The 13,042-nt window shown below is 45.6% G+C and overlaps 1 protein-coding gene across 7 annotated transcripts in view; it reads right to left on the minus strand.

Moving 5' to 3' along the window:
• ARHGEF1 (Rho guanine nucleotide exchange factor 1) overlaps positions 1-13,042 on the minus strand; it is a 58,713-nt gene that overhangs the window by 24,444 nt on the left and 21,227 nt on the right. For 4 of the 7 annotated variants that reach the window (XM_039352185.1, XM_039352184.1, XM_039352189.1 and 1 more), the window contains exons 7-12: positions 11,582-11,687; positions 9,729-9,869; positions 7,825-7,854; positions 6,534-6,636; positions 6,095-6,188; positions 4,407-4,442 (exon numbers count right to left, since the gene is read on the minus strand). In XM_039352185.1, the coding sequence (XP_039208119.1) occupies positions 4,407-4,442; positions 6,095-6,188; positions 6,534-6,636; positions 7,825-7,854; positions 9,729-9,869; positions 11,582-11,687 (510 nt within the window). Of the gene's footprint in view, positions 1-4,406; positions 4,443-6,094; positions 6,189-6,533; positions 6,637-7,824; positions 7,855-8,272; positions 8,398-9,728; positions 9,870-11,581; positions 11,688-13,042 lie in introns of those variants that run through there. The other 3 variants (XM_039352187.1, XM_039352186.1, XM_039352190.1) reach the window with 2 other exon arrangements.

Consider the following 13,042-nt stretch of genomic DNA (forward strand, 5'->3'; position numbering starts at 1 on the left):
ATTAGGACATGCCAGACCAGTGGTTCTCAACCTTTCTAATGCCGTGACCCCATAATACAGTTCCCCATGTTGTGGTGACCCCCAAGTGGGTGTGGCCACCAATAAGAGGGAGTAGGACAGCTAGGGAAAAGGAAAAAAAAATGGCGGACAGCGTGGTTTGGCGACCCCCGTGAAACGGTCATTCGACCCCAAATGGGGTCCCGACCCACAGGTTGAGAACCACTGCCCCAGATCGAAAGCGATTTCCAGGTAAAAAGACGAGGAAACCCCCCCCCCGCCTGGTATACTCTTATTTAATGAACTTTACTTGCATGTGAAATGAGTGCAATGGTGCGATAGTTTGAACATTCTTTGGCATTGGAAGGTAAACTGACCTTTTTCCAATCCTGTGGCCGCTGTTGAGTTTTCCAAATTTGCTGGCAAATTGAGTGTAGCCCTTTTACCACATCGTCTTTTAAGATTTTGAATAGCTCAGCTGGAATACTGTCACCTAAAGGCTGAGCGCCAAAGAATTGAGGCCTTTGAACTATGGTGCTGGAGAAGACTCCTGCAAGTCCCCTGGACTGCAAGGCATTCAAACCGGTCAGTCCTGGAGGAGATCAACCCCGACTGCTCTTTAGAAGGCTAGATCCTGAAGTTGAAACTCAAGTACTTTGGTCACCTAATGAGAAGGAGAAGAGCCTAATGCTGGGAAAGATTAAGGGCAAGAGAAGAAGGGGATGACGGAGAATGAGGTGGCTGGATGGAGTCACTAAAGCAGTAGGTGTGAGCTTAAATGGACTCCAGAAGATGGAAGAGGACAGGAAGGCCTTGAGGGACGTTGTCCATGGGGTTGCGATGGGTCGGACACGACTTCGCAACTAACAACAAAGGCAATGCCTCCTCTCTCCTTGCCTCAAAGTTAATGCATTCCATTACACTGGAGAAGGCAAGCCATAACTTGGTCAAGGTGGAGCCATAATGCTCAGGTGGATAAAAAAAAATGATGGTCTGATAATCTGCTTTCTCTAAGCCAGGACAGGGGCCAAGGTTCTAGGTGCAGCTCAACAGAGATGTAAAATCCCACTAGAGAGGGCTGATGATAGCTGAATTAAGATTTTACTCCGCTTTCTTCTAACTGGCAGATAAAGCCCCTAAAACAAATGAGCTTGTCACTAAGTCTGCATTTGCAATCCTGGAACTCTTTGGGGAAATACGGGATTGATAACTAGTTAGGTGGCACAGAATACTGCATTGTTCCTCTCATTTTACAGTGTTTTATTTCTTCCACTTTGTTCATGCCCTTATCTTATTTTACTGAACTTTGGTCTGTTGTTTTTAATGTTGATATGCTCGATGGGTCTGTGAACTGTACCAAGGGCACTGAACTGAACACAGATAAAGATATTTCCTTTAGACACAGCAAGGGCGAAGTACGAGGGATGGAAGGACATCCTGGACATGTCATACCAAACCACAGCCATGTTTGTTTGTTTCGTTTTAGCACGCTCTGTGTAACTCAGTGGTTCTCAACCTGTGGGTCGGGACCCCATTTGGGGTCAAACGACCATTTCACGGGGGTTGCCAAACAACGCAGTCCGCCATTTTTTTCCCCTTTTCCTTAGCTGTGCTACTCCCTTTTATTCTATTGGCTTTTGAAAGCCAATAGAATAGACTCTCTTGAATAGAGTCTAATTCTATTGGCTTTCAAAAGCCAATAGGAATTGTCAAGGCTGTCTCTGCCCTGCTGAGCCCGCCAAAAGTCCCATTCCGCAAACGGTGCTGCACCAGCTGAGTAGTCCTCGACTTACGATCAGTTGAATAGTCCTCGACTTACGACCGGTTGAGGGTCGCGGCATTAAAAAGGTTGAGAACCACTGGTGTAACCAAATGCGTTTGGTGGATTGTCACAGAAGGAATTATTTGGTTAAATTTGGTAGCTACTGTGAGAGATCTTTTGAAGAGCCAGCAGCAATCAAGGGAAAGGTGTCATTATACCAACAATAAAGAATCAAACACCTTCAATTCCTTCATCCTAATAACAGGAAATCAACTCTTTGCTGTGGCAGGATCCAATCTGGGTCGGTCACCAGAACTAGGTGTTTTGTCTTCCAAGCTTTCAAACTCATGCTGGACGTCCATCCTCAAGGAAGGTGTCTCACAAACTTCTCACACGCACATTCTGGTGAGAGAGGACTTCCCTTCGGATGGGCTCCAGCATGAAGCTAAACCTCCGGTTCCTTTGACCGACCCACATTGGATCCTGCAGCATTATCCCCGGGACACGTATCTTTGCCTTCATTCATGTCTGCTGTGGCCCAATTCTAGTTTGCAGTTACCATTCCATGGCACATAAGTCAGTTCCTGGATTAATAAAGGTTCTTGAGATGTTTATGAAAAGAGCCAGCTGCAAGCTGCCTCAAGCAAAGAGACCACTTCACCAGGTCATAGGACAGCTGTTAGAACAGTGGTGGCGAACCTAGGGCACGGGTGCCAGAAGTGGCACTCAGAGCCCTCTCTGTGGGCACGTGCGCCATTGCCCCAGTCCTAGGCCTTCAGCTGGGTTTTATAAAACCTTTTCGCTTTAGGCCTCTGCTGCCGTGTGAAAAAAAAAAAGGTTCAATCAATCAGTCAATTTCAACTTCTTGTGGGAAAAAAAAAAAGATCTTGCAAAGTTGGAATTGATTGATTGAACTTTTTAGTCCCACCCAGTCTGCCGTTACCACTGCAGCCACGCCCACCCAATGGGCCACACCCACCCAATGGCCACCCGGCACCCGACGATGCATAAGTGGGTTTTGTGTTGCAGTTTGGGCACTCGGTCTCTAAAAGGTTAGCCATCACTGTGTTAGAATATCAGGACATTTCTGCCTAATGCACATGGGGATATATTGTTTCTATATTCCATTTAATAATAAGAATAATAATAAAGTTGGAAGGGACCTTGGAGGTCACCTAGTCCAACCCCCAGCTCAGGCAGGAAACCCTATACCATTTCAGGTTGCTTCTCTCCTTGATTAGTTCCCATCTGTTGCTTCTTGTCCTGCCTTCTTCTGGTGCTTTGGAGAATAGGTTGACTCCCTCTTCTTTGGGGCAGCCCCTGAGATATTGGAAGACTGCTATCGTGTCCCCCCTCGTCCTTCTCTTCGTTAAACTAGGCATCCCCAATTCCAGCAACCGTTCCTTATATGTTTTAGCCTCCAGTCCTCTAATCATCTTTGTTGCTCTTCTCTGTACTCTTTCTAGAGTCTCAACATCTTGTTTACATGAATTGCTGGAATTCATGTAACCTCCTCGCGTTCACCCATGTCTGTGGAGATTCTCAATCATCCAGGTTCATGGTTGTCCCAAAGGTGCTTTTTCAAAAGACCACTGGGACTTTGTTTTTCGTTAAAGACATTTCACTTCTCATCCAAGAAGCTTCTTCGGTTCAGACTGAACGGTGGAGAATGGAAGGACTTATATTCCTTGCAGTCATCTGGTCGTTAGCGCTCTTTCTGAGAGTTGTTGAGGCCACTTGGAGCAGTGTTTCTCAACCTTGACCGTTTTAAGGCATGTGGACTTCAACTCCCAGAATTCCACAGCCAGCATTGCTGGCTGTGGAATTCTGGGAGTTGAAGTCCACATGCCTTAAAACGGTCAAGGTTGAGAAACACTGACTTGGAGGTTTATCTGTGTCCTCGGGGTCACCTGAATAGTGTCCTGTTTACAATGCAGTCCTTTCAGCAGTTCCAAGAAGGTTCCACACCCATTTGCACTATTCAGGTTGCCTTTTGAAAAAAGCACCTCTGGGACATAAAATCTGGTTTAAAAGTACCCTGCTTGGAAACACAGTCACATTCAGTTTTAGCAGATGCTGAGGAAACTAACATCAGGACTGAGAAAGTTCAGCTAAGCGGAATCGAGCAGGCAACCAAGTTGTGCAAAATTGAAATACTGAGAAGGACAAGTGTGTTTGTTTGTTTTTTTTTGTTATCACCACCACCACCACCACCACCAAAGTTTGATCCCTAATATTAACTATCTACATATAAGGTGAATTCACCCTGGCAAGTAAAATGGAGCAAGTGCTTAATTTGTGCATAAGCCATAGAGCAAAACGATAGCATCTGTGATTTATTCCCCTCGTTGTTGATTCAACGCGGGACCCAGAGGGACAGACAGACAGAGGAGCACACAGTGAGCATGCCAAGAACTTTGTCTGGGAATGTGACAAGGTGTGATGAACTTTTGTAGGCATGTGTATGATTTTCATTAGTATATTACTTAATGGGTGAGTGCAACAGTGAATTAAAAAGTTAGTGGCGGATGTTATAAGAGGCAGATTAGTTCTATATGGCTTCCTGATCAGAAGGGTGGATGGGTACACGGGGTGCCATGCGTTACTACAGAGCTGGTAACAGGAGGAAAAAGTAGGGTGCTAGTACCTTCACCCTCAGGTTTGGGCTGTCTGTAATCAGAATCTACAAAAAATGCAGCAAAAAATATAATGGAGAACAATGGGGAAAGAGATGTCATGTTAATCCCTTCCTAGCTATTGTCCCAAATTGATTCTGGGCAAATCACAGGCCAGACTCACCAACCAGATGATCTGATGCACACAAATGGATCAACTGTTGGAATTTGTTTTCTTTACTTGCCTAGCAACAGTAACCACAAGCTTTCAAAAAAAAAAAATGAAGAAGAAGAAAAAGAAGAAACTAGCCAGTTTCCAAAGGATGCTTCTGAAGACTCCTTTGAGGTTGACCCTAGAGCGAGTTGCAAGCCAGTGCTGGCACCCAGTCAGACTGGACTAAATCCAGATGCAGTCCAAGCGACTTTTTCCTGAAAGAACATTTTAGTTTTCTTCCTTCCTTCTGCCTCAAAAAGGAATATCTTAATGATTGGTTTAAGCCAGGGGTAGTCAACCTTGGCTCTTTTATGACTCGTGGACTTCAATTCCCAGAATTCCTGAGCCAGCTTAGCTGGCTCAGGAATTCTGGGAGTTGAAGTCCACGAGTCATAAAAAGAGCCAAGGTTGACTACCCCTGGTTTAAGCTATGTAAGGACTGTCTGGTGACATTTTTTCCAGGGGTGAGTCTGAGGTTTTCGTGGGTGTTTGTATGTAGATCTTTGGTTATTCGGGTTTTCTCCCGCGTAAAATTGGAAGTATCTTGGCGACGTTTCGATGAAGTCTCATTCATCATCTTCAGGCTGGTGTTTTCGGCTTCGTGCTTCTAGGAACATCACACATTGTTCCTAGAAGCACGAAGCCGAAAACACCAGCCTGAAGATGACGAATGAGACTTTGTCGAAACATTGCCAAGACACTTCCAATTTTACGCAGGAGAAAACCCGAATAACCAAAGACCTACACACACACACACACACACACACACACACACACACACACACACATATTTGCAAAAGAATGTCATGGAAATATTTCTGGAATTGTGGGGCTCTGCCTGCTTGAAGGAGATCTTCCCCATTGCAACTTCTCTTAAGCTTACTCGAGGGTCAGTTTTACTGTTATTTGTTTTAAAATTAAAAACAAAAAAATGCTGTACAGAAAGTCCTCAACTTACAACAACTGAGCCCCAAATTTTCACTGTTAAGCAGGTCAGTTGTTAAGGGAGTTTTGCCTTATTTTATGACCCAGTTGTTAAGTGAATCATGCGGTCGTTCAATGAATTTGGCTTCTACCACTGACTTTGCTTGTCAAAGACCGGCTGGGAAGTTTACAAACAGTGATCATCACATGACAGTTGCGGGACAGTGCAACTCTCGTAAATACAGGCCAGTTGCCAAGTTCCCGAATTTTGATCGCGCGACCACGGGAATGCTGCAACGGTCATAAAGTGTGAAAACCAGTTCTAAATCACTTTTTCCCAGTGCTGTCGCAACTGAAATGGTCTACTAAATAAATAGTTGTACGTTGAGGACTAGCTGAAGTTGGACAGTTAAATCTTGGGGAGACTTCAAGAGCCTCAAAAGAGCGGCTCAGATTGCACGGGGCCACCGATGATTGCAGACCCCCCCCCCATTCCTAAGGAAACCTGACAACTGGGGGTTTAGGATAGCAAGTTAAATAAAGGGCGTTTGGGGAATCCCCGAGTTTGTTTTGCGTACTTACAATGGGAATCCCCACGGTTCCACCGGGCTGGGTCCAAAATGCTGAAGCCTTTCTTTGGTTTGAGGGCTTCCTCTTGTTTCTTGGTGCCTGAAATCTGGATCAGTCAGAGAAGAGAATCGGTCACCTGTTTTCCCAATCCTAAGTGGGTCACCTCTCCTGCAGAAGCTGCACTGGCTCTGGGTTCAATTCACGGGGCTGGTTTTCGCCTTTAAAGTCCTTCGTGGCTTGGGACCAGGTTATCTGAAGGACCATCTCTTTCCGGTTACATTCACCCGACCCACCAGAGCGGGGAGGTAGGGAATGTTGCGGGGTCTCCTCTCCTAGGGAGGTATATCTACCTTGTCCTGGCGCGCCAATTATTTCAAAGCCTGCTTGAGCAAGGGGCTGGACTAGAAGACCTTCAAGGTCCTTTCCAATTCTGTTACGCTCTTAAGCCTACCTTTTTGCGGAAAAAGTTTGCTTTGGACTTCTTGTTATCAGCTGTCTTCGTCTTAACCCCCAGATGCTTCATATACGTGACAATGGCGGTAAATATGGCAGAGCTAAACGGGAGGAAAAGAAAAACAGCAACAATTGTAAGGTTCGCGCAAAGCAAAACCGCAAGGCTACCAGGTGAGAGGATTCAAAGCAGCATCTGTTTCAAAAGACACAACCAAATGCAGAATCCAAGCCACTTAATTGAACAGGGACTCAATACATATACAACAGGGAATAAATGAGCCTTGCTTTGACTTCTCTCGCGTTACTTCCTTTTTCCAGCTCCAAGAGTTATTAACAAATTTCACTTAAATTTATTTTTTGTATAAACATGCATAACGCATGTGGAAAATCTAAGAAAGATTTGGCAAAAAAAGAGAGCTTGACACATCTTCCAATTCACAAATCTGTTAGGCTGCACAGCTCTTACCTCCTCCCTTGCTGACACTGAAACCTCAAAAGCATTTTTTTGAGACCAGCTGCTTCCAGCATCCTGCTGATCCCATGGGTGGGATTCCCTCTCCCATCATCTCCACCCACTATCCCTGGTTGAGATTTGGGAAAGTCTAGTCCAGCTCACCAAGGAAGGGTCAACAAATTAGTTCATGCATCCAGAGAGACACTCCCGACTACACACAGTCTTTGACTTACAACAGTTCATTTCGTGACCGTTCATAGACACTACAGCACTGAAAAAAGTGATTTATGACCGTGTTTCACACTTACGACCGCTGCCGCATCCTCATGGTCACGTGATCAAAATTCGGACACTTGGCAACTGACTCATATTTATGACGGTTGCAGTGTCCCGGGGTCACGTGATCCCCTTTTGGGAATTTCTAGCAAGCAAAGTCAATGGGGAGGCCATGCACACTTAATCTCTGTGGCAAGGTCATAAAAGGGGGCAAAATTCACTTAACAACCGTCTCCCTTAACAACAGAAATTTTGGGCTCAGTTGTAGTCATAAGCTGAGGACCACCTGTAGTGTGAGCAAATGGACTGATGCTGGGGAAAGAGGATTCTGATGTTTTTAAGCACTTGGGACCTCTCTCACGATCCAATTCTGGAAGGGTTAAATGACTTTTTTCTTCTTCCCCTCCTCCCAACTTCCTGAACTCAATGTGCTGCAAAGCCACATCCGGTTCTATTTAGGAGAGTGCAAAAGTGTATTTCCGCCCGCACCCCCCTTCCAGAAACACACACACACAAGCACACACACACACAAAGCACTCTGCACCTGTCGGTTGCATACCTTTTTTCCTCGTCGGCAGAAATGGTGAGGCTGGAATCCATGGAGAGAGAAAAGAGAGGGGGAAAAAAAATTAGGGTGTGAAGCACACATCTGGGTTATGTTTGGATCCGGAGGATCCAGCTGTTTGTCCAGAGGTTAACAGCTGGCCTACAGCGCTGCTGCAAGGAGGTGGAAATTTCAACCCTTCACACACATACCCGCCACTCTAACAATTCAGTCTGCCTTCCCAGGACGAAGAGAAAGCAAACCACCTACAGCCAGATGTTTAGGGGCCCATGATCCCTTGCCACTGGCTGGGGCTAATGGGAGTTGTAGTACAAAGCCTCTGACAGATAATAGTCTGTCAGCGATGCCCCCTTTCTTCCTCCGGGACAACAGACTCTCCAAGCCACCCCTGTCTTACTGTATGCCCCTTGCCCACCCCCCTTTTTGTTTCTGGAAAACTTACCGGTAGCACCGCCCCATTTTTGCTCAGCAGAAGCAGAAAAGTATTCAAAAGGCAAATAAACATGTTCTGTCTGGAGCAGAAAGCGGCTGCTGGATGGAGTGGCATACAGCAACTGAAGGGGCAAGGGGCCGCCAGGGGCGTTTATACAGCCGGCAAGGATGATGCAACCAGAGGCAACATCCCCGGATGGGTGGGGAACATTCCCCCTCCCCTCTCCTCCCCTTTTGCCAGCTGGATCCTATTATCCAGCAGGGACTTGCCAGGGTCTCGCTACTGATGATCTGGCTGGCTCCCCACTCTCATCCCAGCCCTGATGGGATGGCTGCCAGACCCAGAGGCTTCCAGCCTGGGAAAAAAAGGATGGGAGGAAATAAGGGCTAGGAAGGGAGATCCCAGCTGGCAGGGAGGGGGTCTTTCTTGAAATAGAAACCATGGATGGGATCTGCCCCTGGAATAGAACAGAGGATGGTCCACTATAAAGGTAGACCAGCAGGGACAGCTACTCAAAGCTAAATGGTTGCAGACTAACAAGAGTTGGAAGGGACCTTGGAGGTCTTCTAGTCCAACCCCCTACTCAGGGGAGAAAAGCCTATATACAATTTCAGACAACAAATTGTTGTCCAACCTTTTCTTAAGAATTTCCAGTGTTGGAGCATTCACAAGTTCTGGAGGCAGGTTGTCCCACCGATTCATTTTTCTAACAGTCAGGAAATTTCTCCTTAGTTCTAAATTGGTTCTCTCCTTCCTTTCTGAGAATGAGGGGTGCTTTCTGCCCCAGCCCAGCTACAGGCCCCCCAATAGGACAGATGTCAATGCTGCAAATACTGTATATTCTTGCTTTTGACAATATGCAGAACTGTCTGGTATTTTTAGAGTTAATGCAGAGCAGAAGAGGGTAAAGGGAAAGAGAGAGGAAGCAAACCTTTGACCTTTTTACTAATTGGATAACCGTGATATATGACAGCTACTTTGGGAAGGGAACATGCTGATAATTTAATTGCTCAGGGGAAGAGAATTTAGATCTTGGCACGTTGTTATGCTTCCGGCTAATGAAACACTTCAAAGAACTTCTGGGCACTGATTTTCCTAAAAGTCATTTATTGTTACAAAATGTCGGCACAGGCATTAACGGAGGTATGCCAAGATCTTAATCCTCCACGTGGGTCCATAAACCCGAGGGTGACACCTGCAGCAAGGTGTGGAGGTGTTTAGGACTCTTTCCAACTCTGCTGTGATGGATGTGGAAGACCATCTTCCCAAGTATGATGGCAACTTAGAATCAAGATGGCGCCTGGAAGAGATGAAGGCTAGCAGAAGGGGTTCAGGGGTGCAAGGCTTGGAGCATAGCTAGAACAACGTCCAAGAAGGGACGGCATCTCTGCTATGATGAAGGAGGAAGCTGAAAGGGCAAGCTAATAGTCCACGCACAGCAGTAAGTCAGGAGAACTTCACTCACTGCATCTCCTCCAGTTTGACCAACAGCTGCTCCGCCAGCTGTTTCTCTTTGGCCTCTCTGATGCCTTTGTCCTTGGTCCGATAGCCTTCCAGTTCAAAAAGCTCCTTCTCTCCTGGAGTCATTCCCATTTTCCTTTTTTCCCTGCGGAAACAAAGAACAGGCAGTCGAGCTCTGTCCACAGGATGGAATTAATAGGTGAATTCAACGGAATTAAAATCCATTTCCAGCGTTGGCACAAAAGCTTGGAGTCATCAGCAAAGCCCCGAGCACAACATGCTAAGCTATAGAGAAACCTAATGAAGTGTGAAACTAACCAAACCCAGCAAGTTGTGCAAATACTTTTCCTAACTTAGCTTGCCCATGCCTGTCCGAAGACATCTAAGATTGCGCGTACAACAGGCTGAGTTTGTACAACATAAACCTAAAGGTTTCCCCTGTCCAGTCATGTCCAACTTTAGGGGACGCTGCTCATCTCCATTTCTTAGCTGAGGGAACCAGCGTTGTCCGAAGATATTTCCTGTGGTGATGTGGCCAGCATGACTTTACGCCGAGGCATAAAGAATTCTGTTACCCTCCCACTGAAGTGGTACCCATTTATCTACTCGCATCGGCGTGCTTTCAAACTGCTAGGTGGGCAGGAGCTGAAGCAGAGAACGGGAGCTCACCCCATCACACGGTGGTCAGGTCTGACACCTGGTGTCGTGGTTCCAACAGATGAAGCTCTTCACAAGAACTTAAATATCCATGGGAAAAAGAGGTTGTAAAATTGGGGCACAACTTACTTAACCACCACTCACTTCGTAATGGAAATTCTGATCCCAGAATTTGTCATAAATTGAGGACTACCTGTACACCAGAATATTCTTTTCTATTCTATTCTATTCTATTCTATTCCATTCCTTATTCTATTCTTATTCTATTTCTATTCTATTCTTATTCTATTCTATGATCTCTTAATTCTATTATTTCTAATTCTATTCTATTCTATTCTATTCTATTCTATTCCATTCCATTTCTATTCTTGTTCTATTTCTATTCTATTCTTATTCTATTCTATAATCTCTTAATTCTGTTCTATTCTATTCTATTCTATTCCATTCCATTTCCAATTCCAATTCCAATTCCATTTCTATTTTATTCTTTTCTATCCTAATTTTCCTCTTTGAATCTACATCCCAACCCATCCTTACAATGAACTCAGTCACTTATTTCTCTAGCTGTTGGAACCAAAAGCCTTGTTAAGATATTTAAATTTAGGAGCTGGAGCAATGAGGTTGTTACAGTGAGCCAGAACACACAGTTGTGATTGACTGGAGAGTGCTGACTCCTGTGTGAGGCAATCTGTGCTGTGACTGGTTACTGTGGGTGTAAAAGGAGAGTTTCCCATTTTTCCCGCCTTTTTTTCTTCTGCGTGCCCTGTGATTTACCTCATAATGCTCCCGTTTGCCTATCTTGTTTGCTGTAAACACAGATGTTAAATATATTTATTTGTATAAAATTACAAGTTCAGGTCAGCATCTCTGACTTCATTTGAACCCCTGCTGCACAATCCCTGACCAGATTAGCTAAATCCTTCTGCAAACAGTGGTTCTTAAAACTGTTTGACCCAATTGCAGGCAGCCCTCCGTTAATAACAGCGGTTGAGACTGGAATTTTCATCATTAAGTGAGGCGGTGGTATCACTTAGCGACAGCATTCCTGGCAATGCCAGTTGCCATCATTAAGTGAAGCCCACGTGGCCATTAAGCACAATGCCCCATGGCCGGTATTTGTGACCTCCTGCTTGTGACTTTGATTGTGGGAAGCTGCAGTGAAGGCTTTTGAGGGGGTCTTGAGAATGGCGGATTGCAAACCTGAAGTCCTCCAACTGCTGGGAGATCTCCGTTGCTTGAAAAGATTGGATGTCCTGCAAATATTTTTTCAGTTGGTCTTCCGGGATGAGATCAGGTCTGTTTCGGTCTGCGATCAGAAAAGAAGAGAAAACCTAAAACTCACAGCCAACTGTTCAGCAGTCATGGTTTAAGACAGCTTTGGGGGCAAGGAAAAAGAGTCACAAGGGCCCTAGGCCGACATTTCATTACCCAACTAAGTAACATCATCAGTGATAGAAGTGAGTGGAATTTGCTCTCCCTTCTAACACTGATGATGTTCCCTAGTTTGGTCTAATGAAAGATCTGCAAGAAAACAACCAAACTTGAAGGACATCAAGGACCCCACAGCCCTTCTCCTCCATTCTGCAAACCCCACTCCCTTCTAGCACGGATGATGTTCCCTAGTTGGGTAATGAAACGTCTGCAAGAAAACTACTAAGCTCAGAGAGTATTAAGGAGCCCACAGTTCTCCTCCTCCTTCACGCCACAAACTCCACTCCTTTCTAACACTGATGATGTTCCCTAGTTGGGTAATGAAACGTCGGCAATAAAACCACCAATCTCAGAGAGACCCCACAGTTCCACCCTGAGCTACAAATAGATTTGTATAGAAGAGAGTATCGGCAACTTCAAGTTTCCCAGCCCTAACCTAGGCAAAGCTTGCAAAACTTTGGTCAATTCGACACTCAAAAGAATCCATTTCCAACATGGATTTTGCACGGCTACCATTCCCAAAGATTTCTGGTGGAGTTTTGCTCCTGCCTCCATCCCGTGTCTAAATTCGTCCTGCCACAAAGAGCCCCTGTGAAAACACTGCATCGCTTGGACTTTCTTTTTGTGGTTAGCGGCCTTCCAAGTCCAGAGGGATATTTCTGCTGCTATATTTGTACAAAAAGAGCAATTAAAAAAAAAGACTGCAGACCAAAAGACAGGACACTGACATAAACTTAGAATAAATCCCTCCAAAAGCTTTCCCAGCTGTCCTGGCAACTGGCCTGCAGGATAAATAGGAGGGCTTGGTCTGCTGTGGTGAGCTGAGAACCATGGGGGGATTTGAAGTCCGCTCCAGGGGAGGGACCCGGGCTGTGATTTTGTGCAAACACAGCACAAGCAAGGCAAATTGTTTGCAGCTGCTCCCATGCCACGGTCCTTGGCCTGCTCCCATAAAGGAAGTTGTTCCTGGATCAGAAGAAACCTTGCTAGAATTACGAGGCGACCATTTGTAGGGTGGTGCAGCTGTTGGCAGACATGGCGGAGGGGACAATTCTGGGTTTGAAGCAGTTGGTCTCCTCCGTTGAGATCCATAGGGCGGTGATCTGGCGAGGCCCAAAGAGGTCCCTCAGATCAAAAATAAGAACATGGGGAAAATATTGGCAAGGGAAAGGAAGCTATTCATAGTTATGGCAGCTTTTTTCAACCTCGGCAACTTTAAAAACGTTTGGG

This window comes from Crotalus tigris, unplaced genomic scaffold (genome assembly GCF_016545835.1).
Source record: "Crotalus tigris isolate CLP2741 ecotype Arizona unplaced genomic scaffold, ASM1654583v1 scf7180000018413.2111637, whole genome shotgun sequence".
Taxonomy (NCBI): Eukaryota; Metazoa; Chordata; class Lepidosauria; order Squamata; family Viperidae; genus Crotalus; species Crotalus tigris.